Source organism: Mycteria americana, chromosome 3 (assembly GCF_035582795.1).
Source record: "Mycteria americana isolate JAX WOST 10 ecotype Jacksonville Zoo and Gardens chromosome 3, USCA_MyAme_1.0, whole genome shotgun sequence".
Taxonomy (NCBI): domain Eukaryota; kingdom Metazoa; phylum Chordata; class Aves; order Ciconiiformes; family Ciconiidae; genus Mycteria; species Mycteria americana.
In genome coordinates this window covers 116,673,317-116,697,106 of record NC_134367.1, presented here as the reverse complement: position 1 = coordinate 116,697,106, position 23,790 = coordinate 116,673,317, and the positions used below count along the sequence as shown (strand labels likewise).

Sequence of the window (23,790 nt, the reverse complement as noted above, 5' to 3'; positions counted from 1 at the left end):
ACCAGCCTCCCCGCCCACGCCCCCCGCGCATGCGCACGCCCCGCGCATGCGCAGGGGGGGCGCTCTCTCGGTGCGCGGCGGCGGCGCCATCGCCGGTGTGTGAGTGGCGGGCGGCGGGAAAGGGAAGGCCTCAGCCATGTCGGGGTCGGCGGGATCTGGCGGGACGGCTGGCTCGGCGCGGAAGCGGCTGATGAAGGAGGAGGACATGACGAAGGTGGAGTTCGAAACGAGCGAGGAGGTGGACGTGACGCCTACCTTCGACACCATGGGGCTGCGAGAGGACCTCCTGCGCGGCATCTACGCCTACGGTGCGCGGCGGGGCGGCAGCGAGGGGGATGGGGGGAGGGCGGCGGCGTCGGTGGCGGCACCCGGATGTGGGACGGCGCGCCTGCGCGGTGAAGCCGCCACCTGCTCGGTTCCGGGTCTGCTCCGCCGCCGCTGACGGTAACGGCCGCCTCCACAGGTTTTGAGAAGCCTTCGGCCATCCAGCAGAGAGCCATCAAGCAGATCATCAAGGGAAGAGACGTGATCGCCCAGTAAGTGGGGCTGCCGGCGAGGGGGCGAGAGCGCGGCCTGCTCCCGGGTGGGAGGGGCGTGTGCCCTGAGGAGGGTGCGGGCCCTAGAGGCAGGGTGTCAGTCACTCGCTGCTGGAAGGGCGATCTGTCACCCGTGATCCTCGGCTGCTGCTTGGCAGGATTAGGGAATTCACATCACGAGCGATACGGGGTGAAATTGGCTAGCTTGCACTTAGACTGTGATCCTAACAGTTGTTAATGTCAAGGTTTATTAGTTTTAGGTATGTCACTGTAATAAAGATTTAGCCAAGATATTGTGTGTGCACTCAATGAATAGGGCTCTGAGACTCTTGGGAATGTTTTCCAGCAAAGCCAGAGAAATATAGAGACAACTGCAGTCTCAATCAGGGGAAAAAGTAAGCAGAAGAAAATTTGTTATGTCTCTAGAGACAAAGGATATGCATCCCACTGAAAAAAATCCTTTCTAGGCCACTAGTGGGAATTGCTAGCCTTCCAAATTGCATTGGCTTATCTACCATTTACTTGAAAAGAAAAAAAATTATATACAACAAATTGCAGGAAGTTAAAATGCTGGTCTGATAAGTAGTAAACATGCCAGAGCTGGGGACCCTGCAATGGAGTGCTCTGTCCCTGATACTGCATTTCTCAAAGCTGCTGGTCTGCAGATCATGCTTGTGATCGTAACAAAACTTTGTCAGGTACACCATCGGCAACATTGACTTCTTTGCAATGAAGGAGTGGCAAAAGGCAAAGGGTGGAATATCTTGAAATTGCCTATATTGTTTGTCCAGACATCCAGAGTATTCACCAAACATCTGTTTCTCAGGTCACAGTCAGGAACAGGGAAGACAGCAACGTTCTCCATCTCTGTTTTGCAGTGCCTGGATATACAGGTAATTTCATAGCGCATGCTAAAAATGTTTTTTTAACAAATGAAGCTTTACATTGAAATCTTTTAATTATGACCAGTGAACTTCAGACAAATTTATGACTGAAAATTTCACCAGACTCTATTCCGTAACAATTTAACTGTTAAACCCACCTTGACAAAATAAGTTCGGGTAAAGTCTTGTAATTATAAAGTTGGCTTTAACAGCTGACCTCTTTCACATACTTATTAGAGGGCTAAATTAATCTCTCAGCAGGCAGGATTGTCCTCAAACAGTCCTAACAGCATCAGCAACCTGTCTGAACAGTTGGCGCACATTGCACAGAATCAAACCCAGATTTTTGACTGACATGTTTGCTTTTGTGCTTTTGTTCTAGTCAGGAGTATCGTGTCCATCCAACTGTTTTTTAAGTGTAACTTGAATGCGTAGATGCTGTTGAATAAAATGATGATTTTCTGTGAGCCAGTACCCTCTTAAATAAAGCTTAGATTCTTATTCACCTGTCACTGCCTGGGGACATAAAAATAAATGTTGCGTGTTGTAAATGAAAAGGTCAGCTTTATGCTTCATTTCTGTAAAGTGCTCATAATATTTTTCAGATGTGACATTTTAAACCATTATCTTGGAATCCTTGTGTAATGCAACGTTTTTATCTGAACTGAACATATGAAATTGAAGTGATTTAAATTTGTTTCTATTCTTTTGCAAGAAAAGTACACACTTTTATAACTTTTTTCAGAAATCAGGTTGGAATGAAAAATGAACTATCAAAGCACTGCTGAAGTGCTGTCTTGTCAAAAGTAACTCAATTAAGAGGCTCTTACTGTGTAAATGCAGCTTTCTAGGTGTACTGACCCTTGCAAACACTAGATTTTAGCACAAAATTCTATGATCAGTCCTTCAGATGTGACATTTCAGAGTACTGTGGGATCTGTAATCTCTGTAATGCTTGGATGATATCTGCCCTGTGATTAACTGCCATGTGATCACCTGTTTTAATCAGGTTCGCGAGACCCAGGCATTGATCTTGGCACCAACTCGGGAGCTGGCTGTACAGATTCAGAAGGTAGGAGCATTTAAATCGCCGTCTGTAAAGCACTCGCAAGGCCTGGGGCCAATTCTCAGGTGTTCCCCAGCAGAGCTCAAAGCACAGTTTCTGCTTTTTCTTTCTGTTCCTGGAAGGAATAAGAAATTCTGATAAAGGGCTGGTTTGCTCATCTGCGTTATATCTGTTCTTGCTTACGTGACCATGTTGGCTAGTGGTGTAAGGTTTTACACATTACTAACTGAATTTTTCAGGAGAGCAATTTTAAAGCAGTTGTGATCACTGGGGAACTGAGTTCCCAGTGTTTAAAAGCCTGCTGTTGAGAAGGTTTGGTAACAGACATAAAAAAATCCCTCTGACTGCTTGTGCTTACATCTCTTTTAAAAACATACTGTGTGACTGTGCAGACCTGCATCTCCTCACAAATACAAACTTCATGAGAGCTCAGTTAATTAAGTCATTCCTTTGTATCAACACAGGGTCTTCTTGCTCTGGGAGACTACATGAATGTCCAGTGTCACGCCTGCATTGGAGGGACCAACGTGGGCGAAGATATCCGAAAACTGGATTATGGGCAGCATGTTGTTGCTGGCACTCCAGGCCGTGTGTTTGGTAAGGGGTGTGGGAGGCTACATCGCCTCCAGCTTCAGACCTGAGTTGAGCCACGGGAACCTCCTGCAGCTTTTGTGCGCTTAGGTTTGAAATAGAATAAAAATTACATTTATTATGACACCATTAATGTAACATTAATGTGAAGTATAACAAGGTAACAACTTACTGTAGTAATAGCTGGAAAAGACTAGAGAGAAATCAACAGGGATAGTATTTGGATTTTCTCTGTTTATATTTTGCTTTTTATTGTTGAAGTGTTTCTCTGTATGGTGGCATGGGAACAAAGAGTATTTTTTAAGCAGAAAATATTAGTCCCAGGAAATACTTCAGAATCTTGGAGGAGATAGAAGCTGGGTCTATTTGAGTGTCAAAGTTAGGTCCACATTTTCTGTGTACTGGCCATCATGCTCTCTTTGTTAAATCAGGTGTGCTTGCAGCTAGTACTTTCTGGTTTCATTGCACGAAGATTTTTACATTTACTGTTCATGGCAGTTACCACAGTGATAGTGTTAGCCTTCAAGCTCACATCTTCTGGATCTCTGAGAAACAGGCAGCACTTCTTACACAAGCACCTGTCACTGGGAGAACATACAGCTCCACAAGTTAAAAAAAAAAAAAAAAAATTAGCAGCTGCCGAACTGGGCTGGCTTTGAGCAGCACACTAATAGCAAATACTTTTCTATCGCAGTATTAAGGGATTACACAAAGCCATGTGCTCTTTCAAACAGGATGTGGATTTGCACAGGCTGTTGACGAAAAGTTCGTGTAGCATTTTGCATTTCTCACATCCAGCTGCAGTTACTGTGGGAGACCGGGTCACATCTCCTGTTCAGTTGGCAAATAGCATCCCACGGCTTGGACGCTCAGAGCTTCTCTGTAGTCAGTGCTCCCTTAGCCGGGCTGCAGAGATGTTCCCCTAGGCTGCAGGGTGCAGTGGGCACTCTGTGGCCCTTGGATGTGCCTTGTGTCACCAAACACGTGTCTCTGTTGGCAACAGGGGAAGTGCCTGTCCCTCCTCCACCAAAATGCCCTGACAGCAGCTGGGAGCAGTGTAGGCTTGTTTGCTTTCAGAGCCTTTTCATCTTACAAAGTGAAATCTTACAGATATGATTCGTCGTCGAAGTTTAAGGACTCGTGCCATCAAAATGCTGGTTTTGGATGAAGCGGATGAAATGCTCAATAAAGGTAAAATATTTGTCTCCCTTTTACTTCCTTTCTTCTCACCTCTTCCAGGAGATTTCAGGGTGTCCCAGCTGGCAGTCCTGCTTCTAAAAACAATTGGTTTTGTCAAAGTTAGATGATTATAATTAATTATAGGCTATAAGAGGTTAAACTACTGAATATGTCATCTGATTTAGTTGTAGTGTCCTTTTCAATAGTTATAAATACTTGAGCACTGCCTTTCATACTTAACTGTGTACCATGGCCACATTGTAGTCGGTTTGGGAAAATTAGGAAGAGATGAGCAATATGTGACACTGGCTTTGAGTTACTGATTCACTTGTTAATGTTCATCTCATAGTATAGGCCCAATACTGAATTCCAGATCAAATTGTGAAAGAGCAGGATATTCAGGAGAAAGATGTGCTAACTGTTCTGTGCTACTTGATTTGCTTTTCAGGTTTTAAGGAGCAGATCTATGATGTGTACAGATACTTGCCTCCAGCTACACAGGTGGTTCTGATCAGTGCCACTTTACCTCATGAAATTCTGGAGATGACCAACAAATTCATGACAGACCCCATTCGCATCTTGGTGAAACGGTGAGCGAGTTTCCTTGGAAAGAACAGGAGTCTTTGAGTTGGTCCAGCCCTGGGCAGTTCACAGTACTAACCGATTTAAATGTGCAGTCTCTCTCATGTTCCTTCTCACCATTCAATTTGTCTAGGTGTTTGCAGACATCCTCATGTCCTGTTTTCAAGCAGAGGCCAACTCATCTCTCTGACTTTATTGTTGTCCAGTTCTGTTTGCTGCTGCTCAGCCTGACTGCCCCCTGATCTCCCATGTATAGCAGTCTCTTCTCCTAGAAATCCATCTTTCACACCTACCCAATTCCTGTGCTCCTCCAGAGGATTTTTGTAGGCCTCCTCCATTAATTTCCTGTTATATAGCAAGCCAAGAAAGCCTTTAGTGGACTGATCCTGAATGCCCTTGGAGGTGTAGCTTATGTCTGGTGGTGTCACAGGTCCTCATGCACTGGAACTCAGCAGGAGTCAAAAGGAGTAAGTGTAGGCAACCTGACAGGAGGAGCCTCCCTCTTGCCTGATCTCTTACACTGCCCCATTTACCTTTCTTCAGTCTCTTGTCAAAAAGCTTGAATGTAAAAACGATGAGAACAGAAATGTTTCCCTTTGAAGATGTCTGTCTAGAGCAGAGAGGGTGCCCCAGGAGTTCTAGTCTCTGTTGCATGGGTCACATTGGAGGCCCTTCTTAGAGAAGACTTCTCCAGGGACTTTTTAGAAAAGCTTGGACTTGCGTATAGACCCAGCAGCCCACAGCACAGAGGTGATCTCTGTTGAAGCACACCCAGCCCTTCTAACTGCACTGTATGTATTCACCTACTTGTGGTATGGTATAGCTGTTCTTCTTCCCTACAGTGATGAATTGACCCTCGAAGGAATCAAGCAGTTTTTTGTGGCTGTGGAGAGGGAAGAATGGAAGTTTGACACCTTGTGCGATCTCTACGACACACTCACAATCACCCAGGCTGTCATCTTCTGTAACACCAAGAGAAAGGTACAGCAGCCATTAGATGGGCATGTTACTTTCAGAGGGTGACTCAGAGGAGAATGCTAGAACAAACCCCGTTAAGAGGTCTGGCTGTTTCCCCGTTTGGGAATAGTAAGAACAGAGGTTAAACATTTGTCTTTGGGATATGCCTAGCTTAAACAACTGGTTATAGGCAGACCTGATAAGAGTTGCCTTTTTAGAGTAGAACTGATTAGGTAAGAATGTGCTTCTAATTGCTTATAATCCCTGAAACAAAATTACACTTTCTGAACAAATGCCCTTAATTCCTTTCAGGGCATCGTGGCTATCATATAGCCGATGCTTTCTAAGGATTATTTACTTCCTTTAGCTCTAGAATGCTTGTTAAAGTGTCTGTCAGTCCTTACCAGCATATGTCTCTGCAAACATTCTCCAAGCACAACTAGCGCATTTGGCTGTCTTGAGCAAAGAGCTAACCCAGGCTGTTTGGCTGTATGCACAGGTAGACTGGCTCACAGAGAAGATGAGAGAAGCCAACTTCACAGTTTCATCCATGCATGGGGACATGCCGCAGAAGGAGAGAGAGTCCATTATGAAAGAGTTCAGATCTGGCGCAAGGTAAATGCCTTAGACGGTGTTGCTTACAGCATTGCTACCTCAGGGCAGGATTTCTTCCAGCATCTGAAGGGAACAGGCCTCAGAAACCCATAAAACCTCTCCTCTCTGAAGGCCTTGTTCAGCTCAAATTAGGAAGAGCTCAGATTCCCATCTATCCCCCTGTGGTGTCATAGGGTTGGGAGATTACCACTTTCCAAGGAGGGATGCTCATACTTACAGGCATAGAATTAGTCTGGTTTATTTTGCTGAAGAGGTTGGGAGTTGCTGCATTTAAAATAAGTGAAGGAAAAAAAATATTTGGGCTCTGTCCTGTATTTTAAACTCTTAGGAGCATCGGAGTCTTTCTGAAAGATCAAAGCTGTCTTGGTGCTATCTGTCTTCACTGAAGTTTGGTGATGCTGCATGGAACAGCTTTCCTTGCAGCAAAAGTGTGGATGCTGCCAGTGTGCTGTGGGGAGGAGGAGCACAGAATAGCAGGGGATGCCCTGTGCTGGAGACTACAACTTCTCAGCTCTCACACCTACCTCAGCAGGGTGGAACAGCTGTAACTGTCCCCTTCTCTTTGCAGCCGAGTCCTTATTTCAACAGATGTTTGGGCTAGAGGCCTGGATGTGCCTCAGGTGTCCCTTATCATTAACTACGACTTACCTAACAACAGAGAACTCTACATACACAGGTAAGCTTGGTCTTCATATGGGAGAGTGTGGCTGGATTACCCTTCCCCAAGGTGGCTCCATTCTGTCTTTCCTTCTCCCTCCACAGAATTGGCCGGTCAGGCAGATATGGCCGAAAAGGTGTAGCAATCAACTTTGTGAAGAATGACGACATCCGCATCCTGCGAGACATCGAGCAGTACTACTCCACCCAGATAGATGAGATGCCCATGAACGGTGAGTGCAGGCCAGCCCTAGCGAGGCTGCTGCCCTCCTCCAGTTGGGAACTGGTGTGCTGCATCTGAAAGAGAAGATACCAGATGCTTTGTTTTGCCACATGACTCATTCCCAAGCCCGACCCATCTTTGCTTCCCCTGGGGAAGAACCTGGGAGCAGCAGTAGGTGTGCTGTACTGCTGGGCTGTGGCTCTCAGCATACTCTGTGCATACTTACATTCTCTCATTTTCTCTCATTTCAGTTGCTGATCTTATCTGAAGGTCCATGTTTACCAGGGAGTTGTGCTCGTACTATTTGGTAGCCTCCATAATTCTGGTTTGGACCCACATCCTTTTATCACATTGCCAATATGTTCTTGAGTTGAGCTGCACTTGGGAACTTGTGTAAATAATGTCTTTACTCCCACCCATGTTTTTCAATAAAAAAAAGGAAGTTTTACCATAACCTGTGCTTAATTACTTTAACCCAAGATAGTAACAGGCAGGGCGTTTTGAGATACTGCCATGCTTGGCTAGCACAATCAAAAAAACATTTGATGCTCAGTATATCTGGGTTCATAGAATGCAGGGCTTTCTGTTCTCCACCATTTCCTTATCACTGGGCCATGCTGCCTGATGTACCTTTTAGTTTCCTTAGCTTGACTCTAAGGATCAGCCATCTGCAGGAAAAATCTGTGGCCTGGCCCTAGCCTGCTCTAAGAAAATTGAGTTACAAGAGAGCCAGAAAAGAAATTTCCTGTTGTTTATGCCTTTCTGGAGCCAGAAATTACGTCAGTCATTGCTCTGGATAAGTATTTCCCCTCCCAAGGAACCCAGGGACTTAAAGAGGCACTCACCTCACAAATGCCTACTTTATGCCAGCTGGAGAAATACATTCTAATCAGCATTTCCTGAAGTAACAAAAAGAGCAAGTATCTTTTATCTTGTTGCCTTCTCCACCCCTTTCTGATGCTGTAGCTTGTTACATCTTTCCAGTCATCTCTCCTAATCTGCCTCCCTACAGCATTACGTTGTACTTTGCCAGCCATAGTATCTTCCACGTAGCTTTCTTACCTAGCTCTGCTGTATCCTTTTTGAGCTATGCTGCTGGTGTGGGGTAAGTTAACATGTTTTACTCTATGCTTTTTCTGTTAATTTGGTTTTTCCTTGCTCAGGGAGGATGGGGGAATCAAGGCCTTGGTACAGCAGGAGTTTGCACAGAACTGGAACAGCTCTCAAAGCACCTTACCTGAGTCAGTAGCAGAGTAGCCCTGGATAGAGAAAAGTGAGCATCTATCTCCTTTATGGCCCCATGTATTCCACTAGTGAAGTTTCTCTGTTCCCTTTTACCTGCTCTGTGCATGATCCTGATGTACTTAACAGTACATAGGCAAAAGTTGAGAAGTACTAACCTTATTTTACTAAGAATACTAATTGTAAGGGGTTGCCCAATAGAGGTGAGGCTGCTACAGCTTCATGCCCCCATATGCAACCGGCAGCAAGGCTGAGCCAGCGTTCCTGGTAGGCGCATACAACGTGCTCACACTGCCCATATAGGTCAACATTCAGCACTGGCACAAACAGCACCCATATCCTCATCCTGTCCCGCACCAGCTGATCAGATGAAGGTCTGTTAGTGGGAAATAAACACACACACACAAGCTGTGGATCCCTCCAGTGACTGGGCAAGGAGGCTCAGTTCATCCACTAGCTGGCACATGGACCACAGCCCCACTGCAGTTGCTGGTTCAGCCTACCCTTGCACACACCCCCTGTGGACGCCCTCGGTAACTGGCCTTCAGACACAAGTCTATCCTGTAATTGGCCCTTGGAGCCTCTTATTTCTAGTTGCCTCCCATAGAGAGAGGCACACGCATACAAATAGGTCTCAGTTGAACCCCAGACCCTCCAACAGTTAGCCTGGACTTCCTGAACCCTCCAGTTGCCTCACGCAGAAATGGATGCATATCCAGCCTAGACTTAGGGCTGCTTCAATACCTGGCTCCCAGCCCCCTTTTCCTACTTGCTGGCTAAGTTGGGCTTGATATTCATACACTGACACGCAACCTCACTCTGCAGTTACTGGCACTTGCTTTCCACTCCCTCTAGGCTCCAGTTTGCTGACACTCCAAGCATAAAGCCCCTGTGACCCAAGGTCCCACTCCAGTTGCTGGCACAACCCACACACACACAGAATGGAGTCCCTTCTCCCAGCAAGAGGGCGTGAAATGGAGTTAACAGAAAACAGGACAGACATGGCCAGACAAGAACAGTCACCAGCAACCTGTTGCCACATGACCAGCCCCTTTTATCCCCTTAATCTATTTCCCACACTTGCTCCTCCCAAAAGTCACCTTGGCCCCTCCTTTTTCCAACCTTTGATCCCTCCCACAGAGTTGGGGGGGTTTTTGCATTAATTCTGCAACTTCTTGGCACAGTATGCAGGAATTCTCCCCCTACACACCCTGTTTCAGTGCTCTGCTACAAGGGTAGAGTCTGGATAAAGGCTTCCAGCTTCACTGTCCACATCCCGGACAGAGTTCTGCTCTCACCCTCGCTGCAGGGCAAGCAGGGCATGGCACAGCCTCAAATCTGATTCATACCTTCCCAGACAACGCAAGCAAAGGCAAGCATGGCGCTCCAAGCCCCCTGTGTGGCTCTAGTCATTTGACTAATAAGGAAAATAGATTCATCACCAAAGCATTAGACTGTTTAAATAACAGTATTTAATCTGTACAGTTTGAGAGAAGGTACTATAAAATGCAACATTCCTACCTCATCTTCAGCATCATTCACTTGGAGCTGAGCCCTCATCTCCAGAGGGCAGGTAACCACCACTCCCCAGCAGTTCTTTATGGTACAAAAGTCACAGTGCAATTGCTTTAGTCCTAGACAGATGATTTCTCTCACTCAAGAGAGGGGAGACTGACGAAGCTCAAATGTCGATGGAAATTGTTACCATTTAGGAATGCAAAAACCCCCAGCTATTGCACACAGTAATTTCCAGCTGAAACTACAGCAATTAATTATTTAGCTGCCTTTACACTCCACACACCTGAAAATGCCTTAATTGATACCAATTTAGTCAAGAGTGAAAACAGAGCCACTAACAAGATTTCAGAATGATACAGTTGTTGGAGGGCAAAAGCTGACAAGCAACTCCACAAGTCAAGAAGCGTGCTTTAGAATATCAGGAAGTTTTCCTATACAGGGAGGGGATATGAGCTAGACAGATGTCATCTTTCAGAGACAAGCATGAGAGGAACATCAGCTTCAACAGAAAGCCATGAAGTACAATAGACAATTTGTTCATATAATTGTCAGGATAAGTATTTGACAGTTTATGTAGTAGAATACATACTCAAACATCTTAAAAATAAGCACGAATTTCATTTCATATATACACAACTGATTTTAATCATGTACTGAAAATAAATTACAGGAAATAACTTTAAAATGCAACAGAAGACAAGAGTTTCACAACAAACATTCCCATTGATTTTCCCAAGGGGGTGAGAGATTGCAGTGCTCAAGGCAGGTAAATATCACAAATATATCAAAAAACTTCAAATTGTTGATGCATTCACACATTTACATGAGCCACAAACATTCCTTTACAGGGACTGCACTTAGCTACCACAGAACCAGGGTTTGCCATAAACTACAAAACTTTGATACAAAATTGTATTTATATATTTATATTTCATATACATGCCCTATCTGTGATTTCTTAAAAAATAAAAACTAAACACACTGTACAGACAATCCTAACTCATTGCTTGGTAGCTGTAGGCAACATTTTTGGATGGAATTTCTCCCCCAATAGAATTAATGGCAATATTATATACATGAAGGCTAAACTGCAGAAAAAGACAGCTCAGTTCTGATATGCACCTCCCTCAGGACCAAGTCTGCGAGTTCAAGGCAAGACATATGCTCTGACCCACTGCCTCCCTCACAAGTCAGTTCTGCTGTTGGCGGCGTGAGGAACCAATACATGCATTTGTGTAACACTGGTATAAAAGGCAATAAAGCAAGATACATATTGTAATGTAGTGGCTCTAATGGCTTCACCAACTTGATACACTCAATACACAGAAACACTCTTTAGAGGTGGCAAGGGGATGTTGTGGAGCTGGGTACATTTGGTGAGAGCACACCTTATGTGGGTCTGATCATTATACTTCCCTGAAATTACCTCCTGCAGAGGACAGATTCCCACTGTAAGCCAGAGCCTGCATCAACTCAAACACTGGGGGAAGATCCGCCCCCCCACACACCCCCCAAACACACACGTGCACGGTTCACCAGGACTATACGTAAAACAGACACCCTCCCTCCCACCCCCAGCGGTCTCCATGGCACCAGTTTGTCTTAGAAGCAGAGCACTGACAAACTCTTCCCAGGTGATGGCAGCAATCTGTGAAGCCAGTCACACTAAACTACTTCTACAGTTGATTGTAAACTTTGGTTTATTTTTTTTTTTAATTATTATTGAGTTCTCATGGTACAGCAAGCACATCTAGGATGAGAGGGCAGAGTTGAAGAGGAGATGAACTGTCAGTCTGTCTTTAGTCTGGCATGGTGAGACACCTGCTCGGTCAGGCCTGCTTTGATAGAGTTTTTTACAGACTGCCTCACATGATCCTCCATCAAATTATCACTCATGGGCTTCAACACCTGTGGAATGAGAAATGTGCAAAAGAAACAAAAAAATGAGGTAACCAAGGACAATAAATTATAAAAACATACAAAGGAGATGAGACTTGAAATACTGAAAAAACTTAGAATGCCGAAGTCTGACACAAACTGGCATGAACTGAAAGAGAATTTAGTACACCTGTGGAATGAGAAATGTGCAAAAGAAACAAAAAATGAGGTAACCAAGGAAAATAAAATATAAAAACATAAAAAGAGATGAGACTTGAAATAATGAAAAAACTTAGAATGCTGAAGTCTGACGCAAACTGGCATGAACTGAAAGAGAAATGAGTTTTGCTGCTACAGTAGTGAGGTTAAATCAGTCACATGCTATGAACACAAGTGATATCCCTCCTATACAGCAGTATTTCACTGAATTCAAACCACCTTACAGTTCCTAGAAGATGGATGTGCAATTCCATACCCTATATGCAGCATCAGTCTGGTATGGTTACAGCATTTATGCAGACCGGCCCAGACGGTCCAGCTTATTGTCCTATATGTGTAAGTGTGAACACTTCAGATACAGAAAGAAAGTTAAAAAATACTGGCTAGTTTTTCTTCTTGTTATTGTTGGATGAGAGTCGCTGTCGCAGCACCGATGTAAGAGTACGGCGAATCGTTTGGCGTCTAAGGACTTCGAAGAGTTTGGAAAACACCTAAAACACGAATTCAGCTGTTAGGAAAAGTGGCTCTTAGAAGGCAGCAGAAAAACTCAATCAAGTTCAGAAAAAGAAACTGATTGCCAGTAACTTCTCACCTTCCTGGGATTCCTCTGAAGCAAGGAGGGAACAGAAAGGCAGAGATTCAGAAAAATCAAGAGCAAGAACATGGTATATAAATCAGAGTGACTCAGACAGGACCTGTAGGTGCTTTGCATATTATTGGCGATGTGCAACTGTAGCAACACCACCAGCAAGCTCTTTTGGAGACCACCTTCCTCTAGCCCACAAAAGCCAAGCTCCTGCTAGCATAAGCCAAGTTCTCCCCCTTTCCAGGGAAGGTCAGCAGTCAAATCAAGCTTTATGTGCTCTAGGTATCCTACAGCAGCAGCTGCACTCAGTAAGTACTACACATAGAACTGACACCTTCCACTTTTCTTACAGTGCTCTTCAGCCCCAAGCTCCAAAGCAAGAAGCTACAGTGGTACAGGAGAGCCTCAATTTTAATCACTAGTTAGGGGTGTAACTCGAAATTTAGTACCCTGATGCTCATTTCCCTCCTATTATTAGAAATCCACTTTTTCCACTTCAATGTAACTCATAACCTTACCTGGTTGCTCAGATAGGTCTAGTGTACTACTGCCCATGATGAGCCTTGAACAGAGTCATTTCTCAAATGTAGACGAGAGCCTCTGTACAGAAGGCTCCAGTTAGTTATTTGCTCATGCCCTGTAGGACCTGTTTTAATGTCCACACAAGTAAGTTCAGTGAGCCCTTTATTTCTAGTAACAACAGCACCAAACTTTTTCCCTTCTGTTGGCACTGAACATAGCTACTCAGAAAGCTCCAAACACTACTTGTAAGAGTTGGTCAGGTATTCTCTACTTTGGCTTTACTGACACAGCTGTGTCAACTGGATTCAGGCAGCAAAATCCCTGTACAGAAGGCATTCTCCTCCAGCTTTGGTACCCTTACACTCATGTAGCCTTTTCTTTCAGGAATTAGTTTGTCTGGCAAGTATTTCTTGCAACAGCAGTTGCACCAACTGAAGTTGTCACAGACAATACAAGTCTTCCTGAAGAAGCCTGCTGTACATCCTCTTGTAGCAGTTACTCCAAGCCAATCTGGTTGCTGCAAGTCATCAGCCAGTTCTCTCTGAGGTCTAATTAGCCCTCCAGTGTCACACCACCAGGTGAGGTGAGGGAAGGCAGCAGTGTTTTGCCTTCCCCATTTCTTGCACCACCTGAGATATTTTATCCACCCCATCCATAGGGCAAGTTGAGCACTTTAAACATACCTTTAAAAGCAGAGTTCCTTGCTCTGAAAAAGTAACAAGATTTTTAAAGACTCCCTCCACTCTTTACCATCCAAGCACCTAGTAAGGCCTTTAAGTAACACTTTTTTGATAATATCCTAAGATTGTTTAACATTCTTTGTGTGTGGCATCTCTTTCTGAAGAGAGCAGTCACAATTCTGAGCTGATTTTCTCTTTGGCAGCACTAGCATTCTCCATTAGGTCTAGACCAGCTTTTCACTCACAGCACTGAACAGAAACTGTTTGATATGTCTGCTCAAGAAAGGAAGATTTTGTGTTAAAAATGGATACCAACCTGTTCCCATATAGCTTCAGCAATCTGATCAATGGCTGTTCCAACTTCTCTGAATTCCCCAGAGTACTTAACGTATGCCCAAGTACAAAACGATATAAGAGCCATCCCCAGCACAAGATTACACAGGGTAGCTATGGAGTTCATACCAAGGAACCCAGTCAGTCCTGAGGTTATATACATGGCAAACATGACTGCAAATAGGGTGGCAGGGGTACGAGCAGCATAAAAGATGTTTTTGCCATCATTGTGCTTCACAAAGTTTGCATAGATCTCGTCGATTTCCACTTCAAGCTGTTCCTGGTAGCGCCGACAGAACTCTTCCCCTCCCATCTTCTTCACCGAGCGGAACTGCCTGACAGCTGACTCTCTGAAATCCTGGTGCTTCCGCTCAAGGTCCAATGGGGCAATGTAAGGCTTATCTCCCCCACAAACCTGTTGGAGCAATCAGATGAGGTCATCACACCCTGAGTATTTCTGCTGTACAGAAAGCAAGCCTGCTCCTCACTGCCCCCCGCCCCAAGCCAGCATCGGACTACCTCCTGCAGCTTTCTTGACTCTGTAAGGCCTAGAGTCCTGTCTCAAGTGAAGCCCCTAAAGGTACTTTGCATCATGGCACAGCAAGAGCCTTATCTGTCTAATCACAGAGAGCTATAGCACATGACAGAACTCATACTTTCAACTGTTCCCTCTGGGCAAGCCCAGGACAGGACATCAGCCACAGCCTCTTATGAAAAGGTGAAATAAAGGAACACCAGGAGGCAGAGAAAGCTTGGCTTGAGGAAGGTTAAGGAGAACTCTGAGGGCCACAAGCCCTCCCCTCAGCTTTTTACTCCTAGTTACCCATCTCAGTGAGAAGGTCAGTGCAGAACTTGGACAAACAGGGTAGATTTTGCCCATTCAACAAGTTTATTTCTGTTTATTGCTGCCACTAGCAGGCCCCATGGAACTTACCAGGTGATATGAATTAACAAGAACTAGCTGCTGACATCTTTAGTCTATTCTTCCCTAGACTGTCCTCTAGGCTCGATTCTGATCAACTTGTGAGAGTATGTGTCTGCTGAAAGGACAAGACCATGGACTCAAATGGATACCCGTGATGTGGACACCCACTATCTTCCTCTCCCTGAATCAGCATGGGTTTGAAAATGGTTAGACTCCAAGGACTTCTGCTTTGTAAGACTGATTTATGACCTCGTCAGGGCTATTGATTAGAGATTACCTCGGCCAGACATATACATATGGCTCCAACTCCTCCAGACCCTCACAGTCAGACTATGTCTAAAAACTGAAGATTCTTTCCACATGATGTCAAACAACAGCCTTCCCTCTCCTGCCTCAAGGTAGTCTTATCGCAGTGCTTGTCATCTCATGTCTTGAGTGCAAGCAACAACTTTAACTTTCTCCTGCTGCTATCCCTTCAGCAGGATACAGAAGATCACTTTCTCAGAGTATAGCATCCCCCTTTCTGCCTCACAAGATGCATGGCTTCACTGGCTAGCTTCTCCAAGACAAACCTCACTGTCAGGATCCTGGCACCCCCACTCTGCCCCTTGCTCAAGTTTAACAAGCACCTTTCTGCTTCTTTCGTATTGAAGTCCTCCACATCTGGCAAAACTCCCTGGGAAAATGGCTACTAGTCTCATCCTCCAAAACAGTCTTTTCACATTGCCCAGAGATTGTTAAACACTAGGAGCTGCTGATGCATCAAGACCACCACACAAATAACTGCCACTGTTTTCTTATACTCTGTGTGACTGCACCTGTTGTTCTTTACATTTAAGGTCATTAGGGGGACAGTATTTTGGTTATGCACACTCAGAAAAGGAGGGCTTTGGTTCATGAGGAGAACTCAGAAGCTACAGTAAGAACTATCTTTACATAATCCGGTCTTAAATCCAAAGAGTTCCCACTTCTGTTCCTAAAAATAGAAATTTCAGAGCTGTGTCACATTAAGAACATCATCTGAGACATCTGGAGAAAAAACTATTCAAGACATTTGTGTGTATCTCTACAGTAATATAAAAATATACAGTACTTGGGAGCATTACTATGGCAACAAAGTCTGTTTAAGAGAACATCTGTTCCTGTTTATTCCTTGCCCCAAGTAAGAAACCTTACAACTACAGTATCTCAACAGCTACTGAAGATTCAAGGTAGGAAGGCAGACCTGGCATTTATTATAAACAACCCAATTACTATTTCAAGAGATTTTCCAAAATGGAAACAAATTAAGGAGTCTCTCTACAGCAGGAGAACATTCTCAAAACAGTCTGCTAACAACTGGAACTGGCTAGTCTGCCACTAGGCATTAGGTCTTACTCTAATTTCAAAATGGAAAGCTACTTCAGCAATTAAGACCAGAATTAGCCTAGTTAATGGAGAGCTGTTTGTAGCATGTTATCATACCTACTGGTCTTTTCTGGTTGTAGTTTCACAATAAGCATAGTCCTGTTAAGCTTTACAAGACATGTAATTGTTTTCAGAATTTCCTATGATAAAACCTTGCATAACACTACACTGAAGCATGAAGTCCATCCAGACATTTAGCTTGGAGTGGTATAAGTCACTGTCTTCAAGAGAAGAAGCAAGTAGGAAATTACATATACAGCTTTTTCAGCCAAGATAATTCTTGTATTTCAAGGGTTTTTTTTAAAAAAACTTTAGAATAATTTTAATCCTTGCATTTTACAGCTAATGAATGACCACAATTCAGAAGTATGAGACTATAATACTAGAACTCTACCCTTGCACAACCCTGGCCCACCAAATGTCTCCTCACCTGTTTGCCCATTTCATGACACAAGATTTTAAGATGTCTGTCAAGAGCAGCAGGGGGAACGAACAGGTGGTATCTTACAAACATGCCCATTCCCATACCTACCCAGCAATTTCTGTCTCAAAGAATCCTAGTTTTGCTGCACCAGACATCTAACCTCAGCACAGAGTGCGGAAAACACACAAGCACTGGCCCTAAGCTACTTTTCTCCATTAACATGCTCACAACCAACACCAAGTACAACATTAAAACTGAAGGCCTGTATTTGCATGCAGGCAGTTAGAAAAAGTTGTGTCATCATACCTGTTCCATGCCTTTACTGTACAAGTCTTTTGCTCCTGCCACAGCAGCAAGATTGTTCGCCTCGGCTGTGGCCTAGAAAACATTGAGCACCATGTATCATTACAGCATTACCAGCTAGTTACGTACATGTAGTTACACTGCCCAGCATACCCCCACAACCTCCAAAGCTTCAGATTGCCAGGAAAATGCCCCACAAAAACAAGTGAAGGTTAGTGATATACATCAAAACAGATTACTGACTAGGAGAACATTTTCTTCAGCTTTCTAGTACAGCTGCAGACAAACTCCCACGTGCTTGTACAGGCTTTTCATCATGAGCAATCTCTTCTGAATGCTCTACTGTTAATAAGCAAATAAGGATCACTAAACTACTAAATGCTAATCCTGATACATCACTACCTGTGAGGAAAGAAGCAAGCTGGTATTATTTCTGCATTATATATGTGCAGTTTTGGTGTCAGAATCTGTAAGAATTCAAGACTATTTTCAACCTGTGTCATGTCAGGGACAGTTATTCTAGCTAATGCTGCAAGATGTCATCTTCTGTATCTTGCAGCCACATTTATGGCATGCTAAGTAAGTAGAGGAAATGATAGCAGCCTTTGTTTCATTGTGATGAGTTTTCTGAACTCCCCCAAAAGTCTAAAGATTTGGTTCCTTGAAGGATGAGAAAACACCCAGAACAGTCATGTCTTAATGAAGTGACAAAGGAAGCTAACAAAACCCAAGTCTTACAAACACAAAATGGTTAAAACTGACTCTTCTAAAGCCCACACTTCGGTGAAAGCTCTTCATCCCAAACAATTCAAGGGTTCACCACACAGCTTTATACAATCAGTTTGTGTTCAGATCACTTTAAAGCTGATTACATCCTCTTTGGATCAACCCAGAAAAGAAACCTCCATGCAGTTATCCAATCTAACAAACCCACATAGAGCAGCCCAACACTGCAAGACAGTGGCAACAGCTGCATTACTATAAGCCTTCTCCATTTTATCTGCTGCATCTGATGCTAAAAGCCCTCTGAATACAGTCTGAAAGATACTGACAAAATAGCAAGTTACAGGAAACACAAGCTTAGAAACTGAAGCAGCTAAAAAAACCCAGCCAACCAGATATACCTCTGCTCCATTTGGTAGATGGAGCTGAGGGAAGACACAAATGTGTACCCAGGCTACACAGTTCAGATGGCTTTCAAAGTAAACAGCTCCTTCAAGAACTACAGGTCTGTGTGTGGGAGCTTCAGACCCGCAGTAGTCATGACCTTCAATTGCAAAGAACTTCAATTGCAAAGTACACATCATCTATCAGATTATTTGAAAGAAAAATAAAATACCTGCAGCATAGATTTCGGATGAGGTAGCTCCTCTCCTTGATAGATTTTAATATAAGCCTAAATGGGAGGGGAAAAAAAAAAAAGGTTTCTTTTTCCTAAACATTTATGATTGAGGAGAAGGAGAGAAGAGGGATGATATAAAGATAGAGCTTGTAGATTATTTCTTTGTAATAATGCTAAATATTCAATTAAGCAAATTTCTTCATACAAGTCTGGCATTCTCACAGCTATCCCTAGTGCTTTAATCCCTTTACTTTCCTGTGCATTTGAGGCTGGGGCCTAGCAGGGTAGCAGAGCACCTTGAGGAGACATGGCCACTATCTCAAGAAGTAACAGGCTTGACAGCAGGTTTCTGCTCCCTCAAATACATAAGAAGGTCTTTGCTAGGCAGGGAATCTTCACCCAAACAAAAGAGTGAAGACGACTATCTCACACAGCCTTTCTGGCAAGAGGTCTGTCCAAACATAACCCAGTGCTGCGAACCAGTACTTACATTTCCCCATATGCCTTGCTCCCTTGAAGTGTGGGAGGAAAAAAAGCAGATCAAAGCACTAATGCAGATAGAGCTCAGCTGCCAAAATACTTCTGGAAGCCAAGCAGGCAGCCTATCCCTCTGTGCCCAACCCCATCAATCCTCAGGTGTCCCTTCTTTCACCAGGGTTTCAGAAGGCTGGAAGAGAACACGTCCTTCACGTCTTCTCCAGCCCACAAGATGGCCCATGGCACAGCTCTTTGGGACAGATTAGTGGAGGGGGCATAGTAGGCAGCAGTAGCCACTTCAGTGCTTTGGACAAGCTGTCCAAGTTAGACCAACAAGGCCACTCTCAGCCCCTTGGAGGCTGGGCAGTTATTCTTCTTCATGCTACCACTGCTCTCCCCCGCGGCTTGTCTACAAGCCTCTGTCCTGAGCATTTTTCTCTGTAAAGGAGGAGAGAACAAGGTTATCAGGGTCCCTATATACCCAATGCTCTAGGTTGTAGGACAACCTACAAAAATGTAAAGAGTCATACAAGACTGTTCCCTCAACACCCTCCTTGCTTCTGTAGCTATTTCCTCCAAGTAAAAGCCCTCCAGTTTCCAACTTAGACTTCACGATCTCAGCTTTAGATGCACATTCCCAAGGGAGCAGCCCTCTTCAGTTACATAACCACAGTGTTTCCGCAGCACCCTGCATGACTGCTCCCAGACTGGATATGGGACATGAATCAGGCAGCTTTTCAATAGAGGAGGTTTTACACTCAGTTTTTAGGGTGCAGTCCTTTCTAAACTGCTGTTGAATGCACACTCCCTACACTGTAGAGGATCAAGTCTTTACTAGAGAAGAAAGTGGAACAAAAATCAGCATGTAAATACAGAGACTGAACATATGAGCTCCAGAGTGTTGATTTTATGCTTGTCAGAACAGCCATGACTTCTGCATCCCATATCATGCCTTTCCTTCATAAAAAGTTACTTTATTTTACAAGTGCTAAAGAGTTCTCATCTCAGATTCCTCCCTTGCATAGCTTCTTTCTTAACGTCAGTCCAACTCTGTTCTACCTTTAACATGCATGCTCAAAAGTAGTAATGCAAAATTAGTGTCTTTAGGAATGAGTGCCACTTTCTCCTACCAAGCCAACTGTCTAAGTCATTCCAATTCAAAAAAGGTTACACACACCAGACCAATTCCTGGTGATGTACGGATTATGTTATCACATTTCTGCTGGTGTCACCATGATACCAAAACAGCTCAAGAGTCTAACAGCTGCAAGTATCATACACAAACATTTCAGAGGATACAGTGGTGCTGCTCCCTCAAGTGTTTAGAAAGCATCTACCTTGCATGTTACAAATCCAGAGGGGAGTATCTGAAATTTTCAATGCATACCTAGCAGTTTAAGAGCTGGTTTTCTATCTGTACAATCTACATGAGACCCTCTTTTTTTAAAAAAAAAAAAAAAAAAAAAGAGCAGCAACATATCCAGACAAACTAGGATTTTGAAGTATGAAAAAAAATGTCTAATACACCTTCAAGTATTTCAGCCTATTTACAAAGAAGAAGGAAAAAAAACCCAAACAAACAAAACCCAAAAAAACACCACACACCACAAACAACCCCCCACACCCCCCAACTATTTTGCCAATAGTAGCTTGCTAAGAGCTATACTGTTAGGAAGCTGTGTGCCAGTTCTGGAAAGTCAGAGTAATGAAATGAAAATAAAAGTGAGCTGATCAGCGAGTGTCAGCCTAGATATCTTATCTTCTCTGGGAGTAACATGCCCTAAAATTAGAATACTTTCTTTTAAGCCATTAACAGAAATAATTAGTATGAGTTTGCTTACCTTGAAGTATTCTACAAGATCTCTACAGGTCACCTTGGAACCACTAATCTCTTTTTCTACCAAGTTTTCAGGGGCAAGCAGTAATGGTACCAAATTCCGCAGTTCTTTCTTAAAATCCTCATCTATATCTAGTAAAATTCAATCAATTTCAGAAAAAAAAAGGTGGTTAGTTTTCTTTTTAATCTTACATTTCCTAAAAGAACACTGATAACACATGACCCTTCAAAATCCATAGCGTCACAACTCTTGACTGCATTTTTAAGATATTTAAAGGCTTAAATACATAGTATAGCTTTAGTAAGTTCTACCTAGTCTTTAATCTTAACTTCAGACTGAGAGAACAAGGTCCCATAGTCCTTGTAATATTTAAAGCACATTTCCCCAATTACACCAGTATCTTACACAATAATCCCGCAGGTCTGTACCCTCAGCACAGAAGTGGTTGGCATCCCACTATTGCAAACCCACTTTTTTAGTCGTTGCCATTCTGATACATTCCCTCGGTTGAGGGACAAGCAGCAATTGGAGGAATCCTGACTGCCTCTCACTCTGCAGCACCTCTCAGTCTACAGCTTTTATTTTAAAGTCATTCTAGTTCTGACCTTTGGTTTAGCAAGTTCTTAAGAGAAAAGCCTTTCAATTTTAAGTCAAGTCTTTAATTTTGTGAATTCTCCCCTCTGGAATCCTTATTTATCTTTAGAATCCTTATTTAATGACCTTTAAGTATGTCTCAAGTTATCAGATTACAATCAACAGCTAGACAGAAAAGATATCCATTCCCTCTGCCTGCTTAACTCCTCTACCTTTAAACCACTGAAAAGAACACACAATGCACATTTCTAGATTCCGTAGTTTCACCTTTTAGCCCTACATTTTTCCAATCAAGCATTTCAATAGCCAACCATTTCAGTGTTTAACTTCCATTATAAAAGAAAATAAACTCAGTGATCTGAATCAAGAAACAGACAATGGAAAGCTTCCTACCATTCAACCTCCCATCAAAATTTGGATTTGTTGCAACTTTAAGACCAGGATGGGGCAACAGGAAACAGCCAAGATTACTGAAACAGGAGTGAATATGCTTCCTTACATTCTGTAGCTCTTCATGTTGGTTTTGCTTTACCTGAAGAAAAAAAGAAAGGCAGTAAGAACTGCTAATAGTTTTGCAATACTGCAATTAAGATTAAATATCAGCTTAAAAGCAGTAAGAGCACAAAAGTGTGTTTAAGCTTTCATTCCTGAACCTAAAAATGTCACGTTCTAAACCCCAGAACTCCGCACACAAGTGGGAGTGTCACAAATGTATTTTATTAGCACAAAGAGTTAGCTCATCGTGTATCATTACCTTGACAGTAAGTTGTCACTGAAGTTAGAAGACCACACTAGGACTACTGAAGATAACTTACCTGCAGTCTTTTCTCTAGGAACTTTTTTCCTCCTTCCAAGCCATATGCATGTTCATAAGGATAACTCCAATCTCTAATTAAGAACATTAGTGTCTGTAAGAGGAAGAACAACAGCAGTGAATGGCTCGCATCATTCCTAAGGTTAAAAACTCTACCACATGTGACTATTTTAAGTAAAAAAATTTCTAAGCTTGGCTGCTCTAAATGAAGTAGCCTTGTAGTTTTGTGGTGCAAGTGTTTGCTTGTTTATTAAAAACAAACAAACAAAAAAAAACCAAAAACAAACCCACAACCAAACCCACACACCAAACACAGAAATGCAACTCACTCCTTATCTGAAAGGAAGTACCCAAGTGTCTCAAAAAGATAGCTTTCCTGTTCCATGGGTTTGCCTTTTGCTATCTCACAGGGATTACACTGTCCTCTCTCCCATCAGCTGAAGACAGAAAACAAACCTTGACATTACTCATACCAGACAAGGTGCTTTATGAAGAATGCATCTTGCCTGGGCCAATCACAAGAACACTGGGGACTCACACTTGAGGGTGAATATTCTACAGACACAAGAGTCTTAAAACTCACCACTAACAGCAGCCGACTAGTACCCTTATAGGTTAAGGAGGATACTTCAGGATGGAGGAGATCTCAGCCTTTGTCTCCACTAAACAGAAGCAGCCTTCTCTGGCCCAGCAAACAGTCAGGAGATGCTAGCAGTTTTGAGACTTTTAACACTGAAGCCAGTAACACTTTAAGTAAATGAAATGCAACATGGTCCTCCTCAATGCTATTTCTTAGAGGCCACATGACCTTTACTCAGAACCATGTACCACCAGCAAAGACCAACCATATCTCAAAGAGTAATGAGTAAGAAGGCAGCACGAAATTTTCTCCTTAATGTCTGCACATCACTTGACACTTTCATTCCTTTTATGCCTTATAACTTGGGCACAAAGCTATAATTGCCCAAAATGCAATCCTCTTCAGCATTTTTCCAGTGTGTTTCTCCCAAGAAATGTGGTGACAGGGAAGGAAAATCAGTCTTGTAAAGAACAGGCTACCTTCAGCCCAACTAGTTTCTTCTCTTCATAAATTACCCTGAACTCATTTTCTACACATTCAATTGCTTAAGATCCATTTAACATATATAGTTACCTGAAATGGCTTTTGGTAAATTTCTTCCATAGCTAGTCTTCCATATTCTGTAAACAACTGATAGAAAGAAGAGTGTAAGGGAGCCAGATATAAATCACATTTTTCTACTGTAAAATATTCTATTATGTCACTAGAAAATAAAGCATTCAATCTTAAATCCTATTATGGGTTGAGAATGGCCAATACACCTCATGAACAAGTACACCAATCTCTCAGTAAAATTCAGGAAGGAGACATGATTTCCA

The 23,790-nt window shown here is 43.2% G+C and overlaps 2 protein-coding genes across 4 annotated transcripts in view; one reads left to right on the top strand and one right to left on the bottom strand.

Annotated features, from left to right (window-relative positions):
- The first annotated feature begins 53 nt into the window (after window positions 1-53).
- EIF4A3 (eukaryotic translation initiation factor 4A3) lies at window positions 54-7,744 on the top strand. Its single transcript, XM_075496748.1, has 12 exons — window positions 54-308; window positions 464-536; window positions 1,363-1,429; window positions 2,430-2,492; window positions 2,951-3,083; window positions 4,188-4,268; window positions 4,705-4,846; window positions 5,681-5,819; window positions 6,295-6,410; window positions 6,979-7,086; window positions 7,173-7,300; window positions 7,542-7,744. Exons 1-12 carry the CDS (start codon window positions 137-139, stop codon window positions 7,556-7,558), a joined length of 1,239 nt encoding a protein of 412 aa, XP_075352863.1. The 5' UTR covers window positions 54-136; the 3' UTR covers window positions 7,559-7,744.
- Window positions 7,745-9,999: 2,255 nt separating this feature from the next.
- ATL2 (atlastin GTPase 2) overlaps window positions 10,000-23,790 on the bottom strand; it is a 39,959-nt gene continuing 26,168 nt past the window's right edge. Inside the window, exons 5-12 of one of the 3 annotated variants that reach the window (XM_075496745.1) lie at window positions 23,546-23,602; window positions 22,394-22,486; window positions 21,972-22,110; window positions 20,988-21,115; window positions 18,667-18,723; window positions 17,331-17,402; window positions 14,252-14,683; window positions 10,000-11,958 (exon numbers count right to left, since the gene is read on the bottom strand). In XM_075496745.1, the coding sequence (XP_075352860.1) occupies window positions 11,839-11,958; window positions 14,252-14,683; window positions 17,331-17,402; window positions 18,667-18,723; window positions 20,988-21,115; window positions 21,972-22,110; window positions 22,394-22,486; window positions 23,546-23,602 (1,098 nt within the window). In that variant the 3' untranslated portion in view covers window positions 10,000-11,838. Of the gene's footprint in view, window positions 12,639-14,251; window positions 14,684-17,330; window positions 17,403-18,666; window positions 18,724-20,987; window positions 21,116-21,971; window positions 22,111-22,393; window positions 22,487-23,545; window positions 23,603-23,790 lie in introns of all 3 variants that reach the window. The other 2 variants (XM_075496743.1, XM_075496744.1) reach the window with 2 other exon arrangements.

What these genes read in the sequence shown, in the direction of transcription:
- EIF4A3 (XM_075496748.1), top strand. Translation starts at nt 137, where the DNA reads ATGTCGGGGTCGGCGGGATCTGGCGGGACGGCTGGCTCGGCGCGGAAG. An exon ending in TGCAGTGCCTGGATATACAG is followed by an intron (nt 1,430 to 2,429) that starts GTAATTTCATAG and finishes TGTTTTAATCAG; the next exon opens with GTTCGCGAGACCCAGGCATT. An exon ending in GGATGAAATGCTCAATAAAG is followed by an intron (nt 4,269 to 4,704) that starts GTAAAATATTTG and finishes TTTGCTTTTCAG; the next exon opens with GTTTTAAGGAGCAGATCTAT.